Source organism: Triticum dicoccoides, chromosome 4B, assembly GCF_002162155.2.
Source record: "Triticum dicoccoides isolate Atlit2015 ecotype Zavitan chromosome 4B, WEW_v2.0, whole genome shotgun sequence".
In the NCBI taxonomy this organism is placed as follows: domain Eukaryota; kingdom Viridiplantae; phylum Streptophyta; class Magnoliopsida; order Poales; family Poaceae; genus Triticum; species Triticum dicoccoides.
In genome coordinates, this window is record NC_041387.1 from 98,644,272 (window position 1) to 98,662,844 (window position 18,573).

General features: G+C 47.8%; 1 protein-coding gene across 1 annotated transcript; it reads left to right on the top strand.

Moving 5' to 3' along the window:
- Nucleotides 1-17,665: 17,665 nt before the first annotated feature.
- On the top strand, nt 17,666-18,364 carry LOC119292555 (NDR1/HIN1-like protein 6). Its single transcript, XM_037571358.1, has one exon. The coding sequence runs from the start codon at nt 17,666-17,668 to the stop codon at nt 18,362-18,364; it is 699 nt and encodes a 232-aa protein (XP_037427255.1).
- Nucleotides 18,365-18,573: the final 209 nt, after the last annotated feature.

Genomic DNA, 18,573 nt, shown 5'->3' on the forward strand with positions numbered 1-18,573 from the left:
TCGCTTTTCCTAGCCTCCAACCGCTGCCACATGTCGCATGCTAGGTGCTCCATCTGAATCTCTTTTAAAAATTTATATACGTATTTTCGTATTTTAGATGATTATTTTGGTTTTCAAGTTTTCGCCTTGTTTTCCCTAAGTTTTGGAGAGAGAAATTATCCATGAATTTCTTTTGAGCGAAAAAAATTATGCTTCCGTGAGAAGCACAATCGTGCTTATAAAAAACAACTATGCTTCCACGAGAAGTATGGATTTGCTCCTGTGAGAAGCACAACGAGAAAAAAAATTGCGCCCACGAGAAGCACAAAACAGTCGTGCTTCTCAAAGAAGGAAAAGAAGCATGGAAAAGTATGTGCTTACACAAGACGAACATATTTATACTTCCACAAGTTGTGCTTGTCGGAAAAATATATGTTCCTTCTCGTGGAAGCATAGTTTTTCTACCGAGAGAAGCACATATTCTTCAAAAACAATTTGGGAAAAACAATGCGTGTGCTCCAAAAAATGTGAAAAACCGCAACCATGCTTCCAGGCTCCTTTTTTTTGTGTTCATTTTTTATGAACCGTTTTTTTTTTGTTTTCATGTTATGGGATTGATTTGTATCCTTTATTAGTTTATTTATTTTTGATTTTTTTGTTTAAAAAATCATCGAAACATATTGGCATGAGTTCTACTTTCGAGGATTTTAACGTGAGAAATCTAACATTGAACACAGTTCGGAATTTGGACGCGTAGTTCAAGAGATAAAATGTTTTGAATAAATAAATTAAAAAGAAAAAAGAAAGACACCAGGTTGCGACAAATGATGTACATGCAATGTGTCACTTATCAGCGTGAGAGAAGATGAGGGTTAGAGCATCTATAACCGCACTTTGCAAATCTCACCCTACAAACGTCCGCGTACGCGTCCGATCAATGCTCGGATGCATCCGCTTTGACCCACTACTAGGGAAAAGCCTAGCAGTAGCGCGGGTTTTATACCTATCAGTAGCGCGGGCAGGAGCGCTACTGATAAGGCGCTACAGCTAAAGCTTAGCAATAGCGTGCCTAGACCCACGCTACTGCTAAATTGACTTAGTAGTAGCGCTTCTCCAGAAGAGCGCTACTGGTAATTAGTAGTAGCGCTTCTCCTTGCCCGCGCTACTACTATTATTTAATATTTTATTTCTTTTTTATTTTATGTTGTATTCATACACCTTTACACAAGTTTTCATACAACAGGAATTTAGAGATTGTTTTTACATCATAATGAGTTATTACATCACGGGGTAAAAGAACCGTGAACTAGTTTCAAGTGGATGTCCATCCACTTGAAACTAATCCGCGGTTTTTTCACCCAATGATATAATAATATCATCATCATCATCATATCATTAACAACTTATCATCATAATACATCACATAGCAAATTGGTCATTAGTCGTAATCACAAGTACTCCTCATTATCAACTCTAACACATTACCACATAATAAACATATTGTACCTCATAGGACCTACTACATTCGACTAAGACCTACTACATTTTCTAAGGTAAAATAGCACAAAATAAAATAGCCCCTGACTCTCCATTATGGAGAAGGGAGATTAGCCTGTCTCCAATTCTTGCCTTTCGCTGAATGTTACTTCCAAGAACCTCCTTGCGAATGTCCATACATTTCTTTCATTCTTTGATGAACATGTGTTCATCGGTTTTAGAAATCCGATATACATTTCCTCCATTCTTTGATGAACCTACTACATTTCTTCCATTCTTTGATGAACATGTATTCTTCCTCCTTGGAAGGGCGCTACTACTATATCTAGCCTGGAGGCAACACCGTGGCAATTATAGTAGTAGCGCTCGTTTCACCTAGAGCGCTACTTCTACTTAGATATTAGTAGCGCTGTTTTCTGAAGCTCGCTACTGCTAATTAGCAGTAGCGTCTGTTTTTAAAACACGCTCCTGCTAAGATTCTGTGTATAAGGTTTTCCCTAGTAGTGATCCCCTACTTTTTTCTGTCACACATGTACACTCCCTAAAATTTTTGTCCTTACTTTAAACATTTCAACACACAACTCGTGGACGACACAAAACATGCACAAAGCGCACTCGGACGCCACGACAACCACGGTTGGAGGTGTCGTCGTCCCGAGCACGCCATGCCCCACCGCCATGTAGTCATCCCAACGCTCACGCGCGCCTACGCCATCGGCCCCATCCCACGCCGCCATGCCCCCGCATAAGCATCGCGATTCCTCGGAGCGGTTGCCTCCTGCACTGCTACCATCCAAGAGAAAGTAAAAAATGACACCCCGCCGGTGCCGGCGTTTGTCTGGTCGCGCCCTCTGGCGGGGACGAGGGGGTAGGAGGGGAGCATAGGGACCGAGGCGGCGGGGTCGTGGGTCGCCTCGTTTCCCAATGTGATTCTGAATTAAGAGCATCCTACAGTCGGGTGCCCCAAACCCGCCTCATATGCCAGGACAGGTTGTCCAGTCACTCACCAGTCATGAAATTTCGACCCAGACGGTGCCTCGAACAGGCCTCAAACGTCCGTACTGACTGGCAACCCTCATATTCGGCCCAAATATGGGGAGGATATGGGGGCGCGTCCGGTCGCGTCGTCCCCTACAGCTCGACCCCATGGCAAATTATACCAAATCCACCAAATCGACCTACCGGATCCATTTGTTCTCTCCTCTCTTCTTCCTCCTCCTTTACGTTTGTCTCGCCGCTCCGCCGCCGTGCGCGCCCCGCAGCCATTCCTAGTCTCTACACCGCCACCTCCGGCAGTCCTAGCCACCAGGGACGGCGGCGGTGGCCCGGACCCCACCGCAGTACATCCGACAACTCTCTGGCTCCACCTTGTGCTCTATGTTTTCAATACATTGTTTGACCGGATTTTTTTTATGATTTATTATGGAAAACAATGAATTCCGATGCTTCGTCGGACGAGGAGTATGGACCGATGGAGCTTGATCAAATGATTTAAGATGAGTTCTTTGATTCCTCGGGTTCGGATGAAGAAGAGGACATGATCATGCCCATGAGCATGCAAGAGGAAATGGACAGACAAGTGGAGCATATTCTCAACTTCAAGGGCTCAATCAAAGGGAGAAGAGTGATCAATCAGGATAGGGTGTCTGGAGCACGGCTATTGCAGAAGGACTAGTTTGCTCTGAACACAACTTTTGCGGATGATCCATGGTTTCGTCACCATTTCCGCATGCAGAAACCATTGTTCTTGTGCATTGTGGAGGGAGTGGAGGCACATGATGACTACTTCAAGCTCAAGAGGGATTGTTGCGACCAACTTTCTTTCTCTGCTAAGCAGAAGTGCATGGTTGCTCTAAGGACGCTTGCACTTGGTACTGCCGCAGATCCCCTTGATGAGATGGTCAGGATGGGGGAGAGCACATGCTTGAAGACTACAATCAAGTTTGGCCGTGTCGTGGTGCAGGTGTTTGGAGCAGAGTATCCGAGGGAACCAAATGCGCAGGACACAGAAAGGTTGTTGGCTATTGGAGTGTCCAGAGGGTTTTGAGGAATGCTCGGATCAATTGATTGCATGCATTGGCAATACAAGAATTACCCCAATGGTTTGCGGGAATGTATCAAGGTCACATCAAAGAGGCCACCATCATACTTGAAGCAGTGGCATCACATGACTTATGAATTTGGCATGCCTCCTTTGAAATGCCATGATCTCACAACGACATCAACGTGCTTCAACGATCTCCGGTGTTCATGAGGCTTTACAATGAGGAATGATCGCCGTGCAACTACACTGTCTACAACCATGAGTACAACATGGGATACTATCTTGCCGACAACATCTATCCTCAGTGGGCGACGCTTGTGAAGACCATATCCAAACCACATGGCAACAAACAAAGCCACTTTGCAACAATGCAGGAAGCAACTAAGAAGGTTGTGGAGAGGGCATTCGGAGTGGCTCGTTGGGGAATTGCTCATGGAACTGCAATAATGTGGAAATCTAAATTTTTGTGGCAGCTCATGACATGTTGTGTGTTGTTTTTCACAATATGATTGTCAAGGATGAGGGTGATGGTGTAGGTCAAACCAATGATTTTGAAGCACCTGAAGAACAAGTTCAAATCCCGAAAGATCAAGATGCAGTCAGCTTATAAACTTTATGCAGGTGCATTGAAATCTTCAAGATCATCAGGTGTACACGCAGGTACTCAATGATATTGTGGTGCATATGTGGAACCCCAATGAAAACCAAATTGCTAAAAATTTGAGTTGTACACTTTAATAAATTTTATGTAATGCAATGCGTCTTCTCACGGCAAGTATGGTTCCGTTGCATCGACAGGATGTGGCTGACTGCGGATCTTTGCCCTACCAACAACTCTAGCATAGTACAATGGTGGACACAAGGTAGGAAACGGATAAATAAGCATTCCCGGAAAGGTTTTGACACTTTCGTGATGCTTATCTACTGGACGTTATGGAAGCAAAGGAACCCGAGGGTATTCGGCAACGGTATGATCAAGAACGAATGGGATACAGTTGACATGATCTTCGATGACCTCAAGACCTGGGCAGAAGCAGGAGCGTTTGGAGGACAACCGGTCATAGAGTAGTCGAGTAGACCTAGGGAGTGGCGTGGAGAGTTGGTTTGGGTCGACTTGTGACCCTAACTAACACATGTGTAATTTCTTGTACATATATTTCTCCCTTCTATAAAGCTAAGGTACGCCATTGGCGTACCCTCGAAAAAAAACATATGTAAGAAGACCTATCTATTTTCGGTATCAACATTTGTTATTTACGTGCGACATTGACATGTATGCTTCACGTGCTATTTTTTACATGGATCTAAGTGTCCGGATTTGAGATATGTGGATGCCGGACACAAGATATGAGTGGTCGGTGTACGTTGACCGCGGACACGCCCGCGGGCGTATAGCGGGGCGGATTTGCAAGTCCGGCTGGAGATGCTGTAACGTGATTACTTTTTTTCTGTACTTCTGTACATTTGTACTTTTGATTTGTTAATGAAAATACCATAAAACAATTGTTCTACGGTTTTCGGCTCAAAAACAAATGCTCTAATGTGGTATTCTATCCGAGCACGCTGGCCATGATCACCGTAATCCAGGGATATCTTCCACGTACGATTACTGTACACACTTCAAATCTATTTTTTTGAAGTGCTGTACACACTTCAATTTAGAAAACAGTTTGCTCTCCTACCATGGTTCGGTGTGATCCCCTGTCAGACTCGGCTGCGAACTATAGCCCTACGTAGAAACACTTCCCGTCTCGGCTTTGCGCGCCCGTTCGCGACACTCATACCTCTCTATATAGATACAGTATCTTGTACGTACATCATCAGCTAACTAAATCCCTCAATTATCTGTGGAAATCACGGCGGGAACGACTCATCGTCGTTTTAGACATCGATCGAGTACGAAGAACCGCGCGCTGTGTACGAGGCATGCATGGCAGCTCTCGACACGATCCACGAGCACAATGAGCGTGACCTCGAGGCAGGGCACGCTACGCCGCCGTCATCGCTCGTCACGGGCAAGGCCCGTCGGCGCAACAGCTGCCGCCGGTTCGCCTGCGTCGCCCTTCTCATCGTGGCAGCCGTCGGCGTCGTCCTCGCGGCCTTCCTCGGGGCTCTCTACGTGGCGCTCGACCCGAAGATGCCCCTTTACACGGTGCACGCGCTCAACGTGACAGCCTTCGGCATGGACGACGACATGACCGCGCGTGCGCAGTTCGACGCGGCGGTCCGGTTCGAGAACCCGAACCGCGCCATCGGCATCTCGTACGAGGAGGGGTCCAGCCTCGCGGTGTGGTACGGCGGGTACCGGCTGTCCGAGGGCGCGCTGCCGGCGTTCTACCAGGGGCACGGCGACGCCGCGGTTGTGCACGTCGCCATGAGCGAGGCGCGGCTGGGTGGCACGGGGGTGGTGGAGGCCATGCGGCACGTGAACGGGGCTGGCGGCGAGCTGCCGCTGGTGTTCCAAGGGGAGGTGCCGGTGCGGGTGAAGGTCGGGCCGGTGACGACCGGCAAGGTGACGCCCCGTGTCCGGTGCGACCTCGTGCTGGACAAGCTGAGCACCGAGGGCCGGATCGGGGTCAATAGGATGAGCTGCAACTTGAAGCTATGGTGATCCGGGGTTTTGCCGTTGGATGGTTCAACTGGCAAACGACACACTAGTACGTACTACTCCATGTGAAGCGTACAATGAGTAAATGAGTTATGTATATATAGTAGTAATGTTCTTATTTCTATGATCAGAATTTTGTTTATACAAGAATATCCTATGGTTTGTATCGATAGTTCAATCAACAAAAACACATAAATACACGCATCGTGCTATCGCCCATATATCCATCAGGGGACTGAAAAAATTTCCTCTGCCAATCGATTCTTCCTCCCGAACAGTCAAATGTCAATCCAACGGTTGCATAGAGGTGCACTGTTTATTTTTGTCTTCCCACACGCTCTTTCTTCATCTCAGGACATGGCTTTCGTATTTTAGATGAATTTTTTGTCTTCTTTTATTTTCAAGTTTTCTCCTTGTTTTCCCTAGGTTTTGGAAAGAAAAAAATTGTGATTCTTTTGAGCAAAAAAAATTGTGCATCCATGAGAAACACATATTTGCTTCCGCGAGAAGCACATCCGTAATTCTAAAAAACAGCAATGCTATTACGAGAAGTATGGATTTGCTCCCGCAAGAAGCACAACCAGAAAAAAAAATGCCTCCACAAAAAGCACAATTGTGCTCCTCGAAAAAGGAAAAGAATTATGTGCTTACACGAGAGGAACATATTTGCTTCTCCGAGTTGTGCTTCTCCGAAAATTATATGTTGTTTCTCGTGGAAGCATAGTTTTTCTACCAAAATATGGTTAGCGATTATTTAGCTAAATTTGCAAGAACTGAAGGTAGAACAGTAGTTTGGTTGGGCTCTAGTCCCCCACAGGTTGTGGACTTGTGTAAACGGAATTGTAATTCCCTGGATCCTTGATTAATACAAGTCTTACTCGCAAAAAAAAAAGAGAAGCACAAATTCTCCAAAAAAAAGGAGAAAAGCAATGTGTGTGCTCCAAAAAGATTGAAAAACCGCAACACGCTTCCATGCTCCGTTTTTTTTCTTCCATTTTTGGTGTTCATTTTTTTATGAACCTTTTTTTTATTTTCATGTTTCAGGATTTATTTGTATCTTTTTTAGTTTTTTATTTTCCATTTTCCATTAAAAACTCGTCGAAACATATTAGCATGAGCTAGTTTCAATTATTTCAACGTGAGAAATCCAACATTGAACACGATTCAAGATTTGGACGTAAGTACAAGAGATAAAACTGTTAGACATAGAGATATATATTTGAATGTAATCTGCACTACTTATCTTCTCCTCTCCCTTGTAACCTCCTATCTGTATCCTACCGACTCCAAGCGATCGGTAGATGACTTGTAATCCACGGCAGGGGTGATTCCTGCCCTCGATCAATAAAACCCCAGCGGCTCCTCTACGGAGGAGTAGAAACGCTTCCACCAAATACATCTTACATGGTATACAGAGCCACGACTTTTCCTATCGCCTAGCAAACCAGAAACCCTAAACGCCCTTCCATCGCCATGGCCATGAGCTCGAGCGCCGCCGCCCTCAACCTAGGTGCTCCACCAACAGAGAAGCTCGCAAGGGGGAACTACCTCCTATGGAAGGCGTAGGTCATGCCGGCACTGCGAGGCGCGCAGGTGACCGGCCTCCTCGACGGCAGCGATGCCGCACCGCCAAAGACCACAGAAGTCACCAAGGCGGACAAAACCACGGCCATAGAGCCCAACCCTCTGTACGGTCCGTGGTTGTCGAAGGATCAGCAGGTTCTGAGCTACCTGCTGAACTCTCTCACTCAAGAAATCCTGGCGCAAGTCATCGGTAAGGACAGTACCTTTGATCTCTGGACTGCTCTTACCACTATATTCGCCGCGCAGTCACAATCCCACATAACCAATCTGCGGATGGCCATCTCCAACACCAAGAAGGGGAACATGTCAAGCAACGCTTTCATCACCAAGATGAAAAGCCTTGGGGACGAGCTAGCTGTAGCTGGGCGCCCTGTAACCGATCCTGAGATGGTGAACTACATCCTTGCTGGCCTTGATCGGGACTACGATCCCATCGTGGCAGCAATCGGCGCCATCAAGAACTCCATCACCGTCGACGACCTCTTCGCGCAGATCGCTGCGTTTGATCAGCGGATGGAGATGCTGGGCGACGGTCCAGCAGGGTTCTGCTCCTCTGCCAACACCGTCTACAGAGGGCGCGGGCAGTCCCGCGGCAGGGGAGGCCGTGGCCGAAGCGGCAACAGAGGAGGACGTGGTCGAGGAAACCGCTCCCCTTCTTCCCCTAGTCGCGGGGGTGGCAGCGGCGGTCATCAGCAACGGTATCGCCCTCAACCACAACAACAGCAACAACAAGAAGGCGACTACCCTGAGTGCCAAATCTGCTACAAGTTCCATGCTGGCGGGGCAAGAGCCTGTTGGCATCGTTATGATGATGATCATGAAGAGAAGAAAGCAGCCAACCTCGTCACCAACAACTATGGCATCGACACCAACTGGTATGCTGACTCCGGCGCCACTGAGCATATCACAGGAGAACTTGACAAGTTGACGATGCGGGAAAGGTACCACGGCGGTGATCAGATACACACGGCAAGTGGAACTGGTATGGATATTACTCATGTTGGAAATTCAATTGTCAAAACCCCCGTTAAAGATCTTCATCTCAACAATGTTTTACATGTCTCACATGCCTCCAAAAATCTTGTTTCTGTTCATCGTTTTGCCCTTGGCAACAATGTTCTCATAATATTTTACCCTCATTCTTTTGTGATCAAGGACTTGGCAACGAGGAGGGTCATCCTTAGAGGAAAGTGTGAGGGAGGCCTATATCCACTCATATCATCTTCATATTCATCATGGTCGAATAAACAAGCGTGGAGTGTCACCAAACCTTCCTCGACAAAGTGGCATAGTCGTCTAGGTCATCCCTCTTCAGTTATAGTTCAGCATGTCCTTAGCAAGAATAATCTTCCTTATGAGTCTAGTGTTGAGTCGATTTGTGATGCTTGCCAGCAAGCTAAGAGTCACCAATTACCTTATCCTATATCAACAAGTGTTTCCACTGCTCCTTTGCAACTTATTTTCTCAGATGTATGGGGACCAGCTCCCACATCAGTTGGTAGATTCTCATATTATGTTAGTCTCATTGATGATTATAGCAAGTTCACCTGGATCTACTTGTTAAAGAAACGTTTTGATGTTTTCCAAGTTTTTACCAACTTCCAAAACCTTGTTGAACGCCAACTAGACTCAAAAATTCTTGCCATGCAAACCGACTGGGGTGGTGAGTATGAGAAGCTAAATTCCTTTTTTCAAAAAATTGGAATTTCTCACCATGTCTCTTGTCCCCATGCTCATCAGCAAAACGGGTCAGCTGAACGTAAACATCGTCATGTTGTTGAAGTAGGATTAGCACTCCTAGCCAATGCTTCCATGCCCCTAAAATTCTGGGATGAAGCCTTCCTCACTGCCACATATCTCATAAATATTCGACCCAGTAAAGTTATCAAATTTGAAAGTCCTATCACACGGCTATTTAGAACCAAACCAGACTTCAAATCTCTATGGGTATTTGGTTGTGCATGTTGGCCAAACCTAAGACCGTACAACACACGCAAACTTGCGTTTCATTCAAAAAAATGTGCCTTTTGGGGCTATAGCCCTATGCACAAAGGAGTCAAGTGCCTAGACATTCCCACAGGCCGAGTTTATATATCTCGAGACGTTGTGTTTGATGAATCTGTCTTCCCTTTTGAATCTCTACATCCTAATGCCGGCGCACTTCTTCGTCAAGAAATTCTACTTCTTCCATCTACACTTCGAGCTTTTGATCACGGGGGAAACAATTGCACAAATCAACATGATGATAATATTCCTGCTGGAACCAGTCCTTGTCTTCCGTGTGTGTAGGTACCTGAAGAAAACAGAGTTCAAAATGAGCAGAATGATCAAAATCTCGTCCAAAATGAGGCCATATTTCATGTAGAGGAAGAAGATGAAGCTGGCGCAGGGTTCGAGGATGATCTGCCGGCGCCTGCCACTCCTGCGCATCAATCTTCCTCGGATCGTGCACGAATATCCTCCTCGGATCACGAACCCGTCAGACTGGAGAGCCAAGCGCGCGCGAGCCGTTCCGCAACCGCCACGTCCTCACGCGGAGGATCCTCCTCGAGTGGCCCGCGCATGTAGCCAATCCCTGTGCGGCGTAGCGGGCACATGCAGCCAGCTGATCCACCTGGCGCGGTTGGTGCGGGATCTCCTGCAGCGACAGATGGTGCGGCTGTGGAAGAACAGGCCACACCTGTGACCACTGGATCTGGTGCGGCAACGCCTGTCTCTTCTCCAGGATCCTCTGCGACTAGCAAATCTGTGCGCCCGCGTGTACAGCAGCAAGCACTCACATCCAGAGTCACAACCCGGCTACAAAAAGGTATCAAAAATCCAAAAATTAGAACAGATGGCACTATAACATATGGTATGCTGTGTATTTCAGGAGAGCCAACAAAATTAGATGATGCACTTGGAGATCACAAGTGGAAAAGGGCTATGGATGAGGAGTATATGGCCCTGATGAAAAACAAAACATGGCACTTGGTACCATATCAGAAAGGTAAAAACATCATTGATTGTAAATGGGTGTATAGGATCAAGAAAAAGGCAGATGGCTCCATTGACAGGTATAGAGCACGCTTTGTTGCTAAAGGTTTTAAGCAGCGTTATGGTATTGATTATGAGGACACATTTAGCTCTGTGATAAAAGCTGCAACCATAAGACTTGTGCTAGCTATTGCTGTGTCCAGGGGATGGAGCTTGAGACAGCTAGACGTAAAGAACGCGTTTTTACATGGTGTTCTGGAAGAGGAGGTCTACATGAGGCAGCCACCAGGTTATGAAAACAAGCAAAAACCACATTATGTTTGCAAACTTGACAAAGCTTTATATGGTTTGAAACAAGCACCTAGAGCATGGTACTCCAGGTTAAGTATGCAGTTGAAACACCTTGGCTTTATTGCATCAAAAGCTGACACATCTCTCTTTATATACAATAAGGCAAATACTGTCATATTTGTGCTCATATATGTTGATGATATTATAGTTGCAAGCTCTTCTCAAAATTCTACTCATGCTCTCCTACATGATCTAAGTTCAGAATTTGCCTTAAAAGATCTTGGTGATTTGAGTTTCTTTCTAGGTATTGAGGTTAAGAAAGTTCAAGGTGGTATAGTATTGAAACAGGAAAAATATGCCACTGAACTCTTGGCTCGGATGGGAATGAAGGATTGCAAGCCTTCACTGTCAGGACCCCGATCCTAAGTCACATCGATCTAGCATGTAACACCTCATATCACTTTGCGGCCTCACGCACGGTATTCCCACGGGTGTCGCCTTACCATGCCCGGGACCGTTTGCGCCTTTTGGCACACGTATATGATAGTGTCGCTAGCATCCATATGACAGAGAACCCGGGCTGACATGGCTAGTCGTGAACCCAAAGTGGCACTAACTTACAGGGACAGGCATACATGACCCAGCATCGAACGTGTCGGTCATCAGCGAGTGAATCCGGGCTGTAGCAACTGGGCTAACAGGACTCCGGTAAACCGGGTTGTAGCGGGCTAACAGGACTCCGGTATTCATCGCGTGACATTTCCTCGAAGGGACAGACACAGGAACGAAGAAGGACACATGCCGGCCAGCCTAAGTGTTCCGGAGCAGTAGCACGCTACCATGGCTCAGTGGAAACACTAGGAGACATTTCCCAGTAAGAGAGGCTACTAAGGATAAACAACTAGATAGTCAGATCCCACACATAGCAATACACGTTACACGTACGCATAACATGCAAGTATGTGTTGTACAACATGGCATCACAGCATAACTCAATAACTCACATAGATAAAGCTCAAAGAGCCATGATAGCCTTTTATTTCAAACAGGGGTCACAAGACCCATCATACAGAGCATACAAGCAACAAGCGGAAGCATTACATGTCTGGGTACAGACATCTACAAATGAAAAAGGCTGAAGAGCCTGACTATCTACAACATCCGATCAAGATCGTAGCTGAGGTACAAACTACTCGTCGAAGTCCACGAGAACACTATTAAGACCGAAGTCTCCGCTGCAAAAACATAAATAAAGCAACATGAGTACAAAGGTACTCAGCAAGACTTACATCAGATCCTATCATACATGCATGTGTATCAAGAAGGTAATGTGGGGTTTAGTTGCAGCAAGCCAGCTTTGACTCAGTGGCTATCCTGTTCTACGACTACCAGAAACTCTTGAGGTGATATGGCGCACACGAGTCCACTAATCACCACACAATACACTACTATGGATTCATCCCCGTCTCCCTACGAGAAGGCCATCCATAGCACTCACACTTGTCTTGAGCTTTTTAGAGTATACACTTCAAGTTGTCTATGTACCATGTAAGCATCCAAGAAGTCCATAACCGCGGACCCGGCTATTCGAATAGATCATGTTAACCCTGCAGGGGTGTACTTCTTCACACACGCTCTCGCCACTTACCGCCATGTACACGTCATGTATCTCGGCAACCTTCAAGCGGAAGCCTGGCGAGGGTGTCGGCCACGACCTGACTAACCACACAAAACTCTAGTCCAGGTTTATCACCTATTCGGGTTCCATCCGCAAGGAGATCCGGCCGGGGTTTCGCTCACGGCCCCAAACGATGTGTGTAGGGTTCCCGAGCCCACCATCCGGGTGCCACTCGGTACACCAGGCCACGTGTGCCTAGTCTGTCCCAAGCCCACCCTGCCGGGTGCCACTTGGTAGAAAAATAGCACTACCTACAAACACCAGAAACTAGTTGCGACTCCTGGACAGAGACCAAGTTGGTTAATAAGTCGAGAAGGGTCGAGTTACCGGAACCCAATGTGTGGTAGTATCGAGTCATTGGACAACATACATAGAACTCAGTGCTTAAGGACGGTTCCAGTGAGACAACCCACCATGTACTCCTACATGGCCTATCACCGCTATCTTTACCAAATCGTGTTCACACACTTCACTCTCAGCATCAGAACATATCATAACACTCCAACTCATTCCCAATGAATCAGACCTGACACAACTCTAAGCAATAGCAGGCATAGCATGGTAGGAACACAACAATGGCTTCAATCAACTCCTACACATGCTAGTGGGTTTCAACTATTTACTGTGGCAATGACAGGTCAGGCAGAGGAATGGGTTCAACTACCGCAGCACAAAGTAGCAGATGAATCGTTGTTGTCCTAATGCAATAACTGAGAGCAGGAGCGAGAGAGTAGGATTGTATCGGAATGAACAAGGGGGTTTGCTTGCCTGGTAAATCAACAAGGGAGGCACTACTTCACAGACAGGTACTCTGGAACGTCTCCGGAGCAGGACCTATCAAGAAGGAACGGTGCCAACAATCAAAACACAAGCATATGCAACACAATGATGCATGAACATGGCATGAAGATGTGATGCTGATTGTGCTAATGCAGCTAGCATTATATTTGGATGAAGTCCATTTGAACCAAAGGTTCAAATGCATCTCCAAAATAAGCTCTTTATATAAGCCATTATAGTGTTTCACTTATACAACATGTATAAGTTGGTTTGTCATGCATGAAACTAGTACAGATGGATAGATTACATTTTTCTGATAATTTTTCATATATAAATTATTTCAACCTGAGCTACGGTTGAATTGATATGAATTTTTGAAGTTTAAAACATTTACTGGAATTTCCTGAATTATTTTAATTCCAGAAAATATGTTATTGCGCCCGCATGACGTCAGCACGAGGTCAGCAGGTCAACCGGCTGACCAGGGTCAAACCTGACATGTGGGGTCCACACGTCAGTGTCACAGTTAGTTAACAGGGGGGTTAATTCTAATCTAACTTAGATTAGTGGCGCTGGGGCCCACTGTCAGTGTCAGGGGGTTAACTAAGCGGTGATTAGCACTAAGCTAATCACCTGACGGGTCGGGCCCACATGGCGGGGCTCAGGCGACGGGGCTCGCCGCCGGCGACCTCTGGACGCGGCGGAGTCCGTGCCACAGGCCACGGGGACGGCGTCTGAGAGCACCGGGGCGTAGCCCGGGCTCGTCCGCATCCAGGGGAGCAGACGGGAAGCCGCGGGGACGCCGGAGCTCGCCGGGGCGAAGCTCGAGGCGGCGGCCGGAGTTCGGCTTCGAGCAGAAACGGGCTGCGGGGCATGGGGAGGCCACCTAAGGGGCTCGGCGGCACCCTCGTGGCACCGGGAGCACGATGGGGTGCTCGGTTTGGGCGGAGGCGGGCCGATACGACGACGGCGACATGGACGGCGGCGAGAGGCTTCGGCCGTGGTGGGGAGGAGGGCTACGGCGTGCGGGCAGCTAAACGGAGAGAGGGGAACGGTGGCGGAGCTCACCGCGGTTGCAGCGGGCGTCGAAGTGGGCTCGGGGACGCACTGGAGATGGCGGGGCGGCGATGGGGGTCCACGGCGGCCGGAGGTGAAGAAGGCGACGGCGACGGCTCCACGGGGCGTTCGGCGAGGCACGGCTTGACGGAGAGGTGGTGGACGACGTGGCGGAGCTACCGGACTCGAAGAGAGGGAGAGGGGGAGGTGGTGGCCGCGGCAATGGCGTGCGGCGGCGACGGCGCGTTCGGGCGGTCGCGTGGGAGAGAGACCAGGGGAAGGGGAGGAATGAGAGAGAGGGAGAGAGGCGCGGGGCGGCGCGTGGCGTCGTTCCAGGGCGTCCGGGGCGACGAGGAGGACGAAGCAGGAGGTGGTCGGATGCGTGGTCGCGGCCGGCTGTGGCGCGGGCACGCACCTGCTTGGGCGAGGGGGAGAAGACGACAGAGGAGGAGGCGGCTGGGCCGGGCTGGCCAGCTGGGCCGGCCAGGCCGCACAGGAGCTGGGCCGCAGGTAAGTCTCCCTCTTTTATTTCTTTTTCTATTTTTCTGACATATGTTTTGATTTAATTAAAATACTAAATCATTTTATTACCTTATGCCAATTTTTGCAGGAGCTAACTATATTATTCCAGAGCTCCTTAATAAATGGCATAGTTTTTGGACCATATTTTATATATATAACAATATATATCCAAAGAAAATAATTATCGGATTAATCCAAATGGCCAAAATTAAATATCCATGAGCTCCTAAAATATTTGTTTGAATTTTACCTCTGACCAATATTTTCAGAGAGCAACATGAACATTTCCTTGGACCTTTTTGGAACAATTTTTATTTGGGTCATTTTCAGAGATGATTCTGAGGGTTTCACAAATCCCCATTTCAAATTTAAATGGAATTTAACATGATGCTCAAATGACTAGCTAGTCTAGGTCATACCAGAACTAGGGATGTGACATTCACCTACACCATTGTCTTCATCAGAACAATTGTCAGCTTATGAAGGGGAACCACTCAATGAAAAGGAAAGTACTAGATACAGGAGTGCTGTTGGAGCCCTGCAATACTTAACTTTAACACGACCAGATATCTCATTTTCTGTTAACAAAGTATGTCAATATCTGCATGCTCCTACTTCTGCTCATTGGACAGCTGTCAAAAGGATCGTACGGTATATCAAGCATACTGTAGGTTTGGGGCTATATTTCAAATGTTCCAACTCTACACTTGTGAGTGCTTTCTCTGATGCAGATTGGGCAGGCTGCAGTGATGATAGAAAATCCACAGGAGATTTTGCTGTTTTCTTTGGTTCTAACCTTATTTCATGGAGTGCCAGGAAACAAGCAACGGTGTCAAGGTCAAGTACTGAAGCTGAGTATAAATCATTGGCAAATGCTACTGCAGAGATTATTTGGGTTGAGTCTTTGCTTGAGGAATTGGGTGTAAAGCAACATCGTGCTTCATGTCTATGGTGTGATAACTTGGGTGCTACTTATTTAAGTGCCAATCCTGTTTTTCATGCCAGAACCAAGCACATCGAAATAGACTTTCACTTTGTACGAGAAAGAGTTGCAGAGAAGAAGTTGGATATACGTTTTATTCCTTCCAAAGATCAAGTAGCTGATGGATTCACCAAAGCTCTATCATACAAGCCTTTTGAAGCATTCAAGAACAATCTCAATGTAGGATAGGTAGTTCAGATTAAGGGAGGGTGTTAGACATAGAGATATATATTTGAATGTAATCTGCACTACTTATCTTCTCCTCTCCCTTGTAACCTCCTATCTGTATCCTACCGACTCCAAGCGATCGGTAGATGACTTGTAAACCACGGCAGGGGTGATTCCTGCCCTCGATCAATAAAACCCCAGCGGCTCCTCTACGGAGGAGTAGAAACGCTTCCACCAAATACATCTTACAAAAACATTCTCATAAATAAATTGAAAAAAAGACACGAGGTTCCAACAAATGATGCACATTCAGTGTGCCACTTATCAGCGACAGAGAAGGTGGGTGTTAGAGTATCTACAACCGCATTTTACAAATCTCACCCCTCAAACGTCTGCGGACGCGCCGGGTCAGTGCTCGGGTGCATCCGCTTTGACCCTCTACTTTTTCTGTCACACATCCGCACTCTCTGAAATTGTCATCCTTAACTTTAAACATTTCAACAAACAAGTAGCGGACGACACTGCAGAGCATGCACATAGCACACTCGGACGCCAAGGCAAGCACGGATGGAGGTGCCGCCGCACCGAGCACGCCATGCCCCACCGCGACGTAGTCATTGCGCCGCCGACGCGCGCCTACGCCATCGCCCCCGCCCCACGCCACCATGCCCCACATAAGCACCGCGCTTCCTCGAAGCGGTTGCCTCCCGTGCCGCTACCATCCAAGAACAATTGAAACAACATCCTGTCGGTGCCGGAGTTCGTCTGGTCACGCCCTCTGGCGGGGACGAGGGGGCGGGAGGAGAGCGGAGGGAGGGAGGCGGCGGAGTCGTGGGTCGCCTTGTTTCCTAGTATGATTCCAAATTAATGTGGTATTCTATTCGAGCATACCGGCCTGATCACCGTAATCCAAGAATATCTTACACGTACTCCCTTCGATCTCTTTTACTCTGCATATCAGGTTTGTCTGAAATCGAACTCATCCAAGTTTGACCAAGTCTATATAAAAAAATTATTAACATTCACATAACAACACAAATATCATTAGATCCACCTTGGAATATATTTTCATAATATATTTAGTAGGTATTATAGATGTTAGTATTTTTTAATTTAAATTTGGTCAAACTTAGCAAAATTTGACTTCAGATAAATCTAAAACACAGAGTAAATAGGACCGGATGGAGTATGATTACCGTACATACTTCAACTTACAAAAAAGTTTGCGCTCATACACACCTAAACGCGTCAAGTGATCACCTGTCGGATTCGGCTGCGAACTATAGTCCTACGTAGAAACTCTTCCCGTCTCGGCTTTGCGCGCCCGTTCGCGACGCTGATACCTCTATATAGATATAGTATCTTGTACAGTACTACGTACATCACCAGCTGAGTAAATCCCTCAATTATCTGTGGAAGTCACGGCGCGAACGACTCATCGTCGTTTTAGATTAGACATCGATCGAGAACGAAGTACCGCGCGCTGTGTACGAGGCATGCATGGCAGCCCTCGACACGATCCACGAGCACAATGAGCGTGACCTCGAGGCAGGGCACGCTACGCCGCCGTCATCACTCGTCACGGACAAGGCCCCTCGGCGGGAACGCGATCGTTGGCGCAACAGCTGCCGCCGGTTCGCCTGGGTCGCCCTTCTCGCCGTGGCAGCCCTCGCCGTCGCCCTCGCGGCCGTCCTCGGGGCTCTTTACCTGGTGCTCGACCCGAAGATGCCCCTTTACACGGTGCACGCGCTCAACGTGACGGCCTTCGGCATGGACGACGACATGACCGCGCGTGCGCGCTTCGACGCGGCGGTCCGGTTCGAGAACCCGAACCGCGCCATCGGCATCTCGTACGAGGAGGGGTCCAGCCTCGCGGTGTGGTACGGCGGGTACCGGCTGTCCGAGGGCGCGCTGCCGGCGTTCTACCAGGGGCACGGCGACGCCGCGGTTGTGCACGTCGCCATGAGCGAGGCGCGGCTGGGTGGCATGGGGGTGGTGGAGGCCATGCGGCACGTGAACGGGGCCGGCGGCGAGCTGCCGCTGGTGTTCCGCGGCGAGGTGCCGGTGCGGGTGAAGGTCGGGCCGGTGACGACCGGCAAGGTGACGCCCCGTGTCCGGTGCGACCTGGTGCTGGACAGGCTGAGCACCGAGGGCCGGATCGGGGTCAATAGGATGAGCTGCAACTTGAAGCTATGGTGATCCGGGGCTTTGCCGTTGGATGGTTCAACTCGCAAACGACACACTAGTACGTACTAGTAAATGTGAAGCGTACAATGAGTAAATGAGTTATGTATATAGTAGTAACTTTCTTCTTTCTATGATCAGAAATTTGTTTATACAAGAATATCCTATGGTTTGTATCGATACTTCAATCAGCAAAAACACATAAATACACGCATCGTGCTATC

Excerpts from the sequence above, each read along its gene's own strand:
- LOC119292555 (XM_037571358.1), top strand. The coding sequence starts at position 17,666 with ATGGCAGCCCTCGACACGATCCACGAGCACAATGAGCGTGACCTCGAG.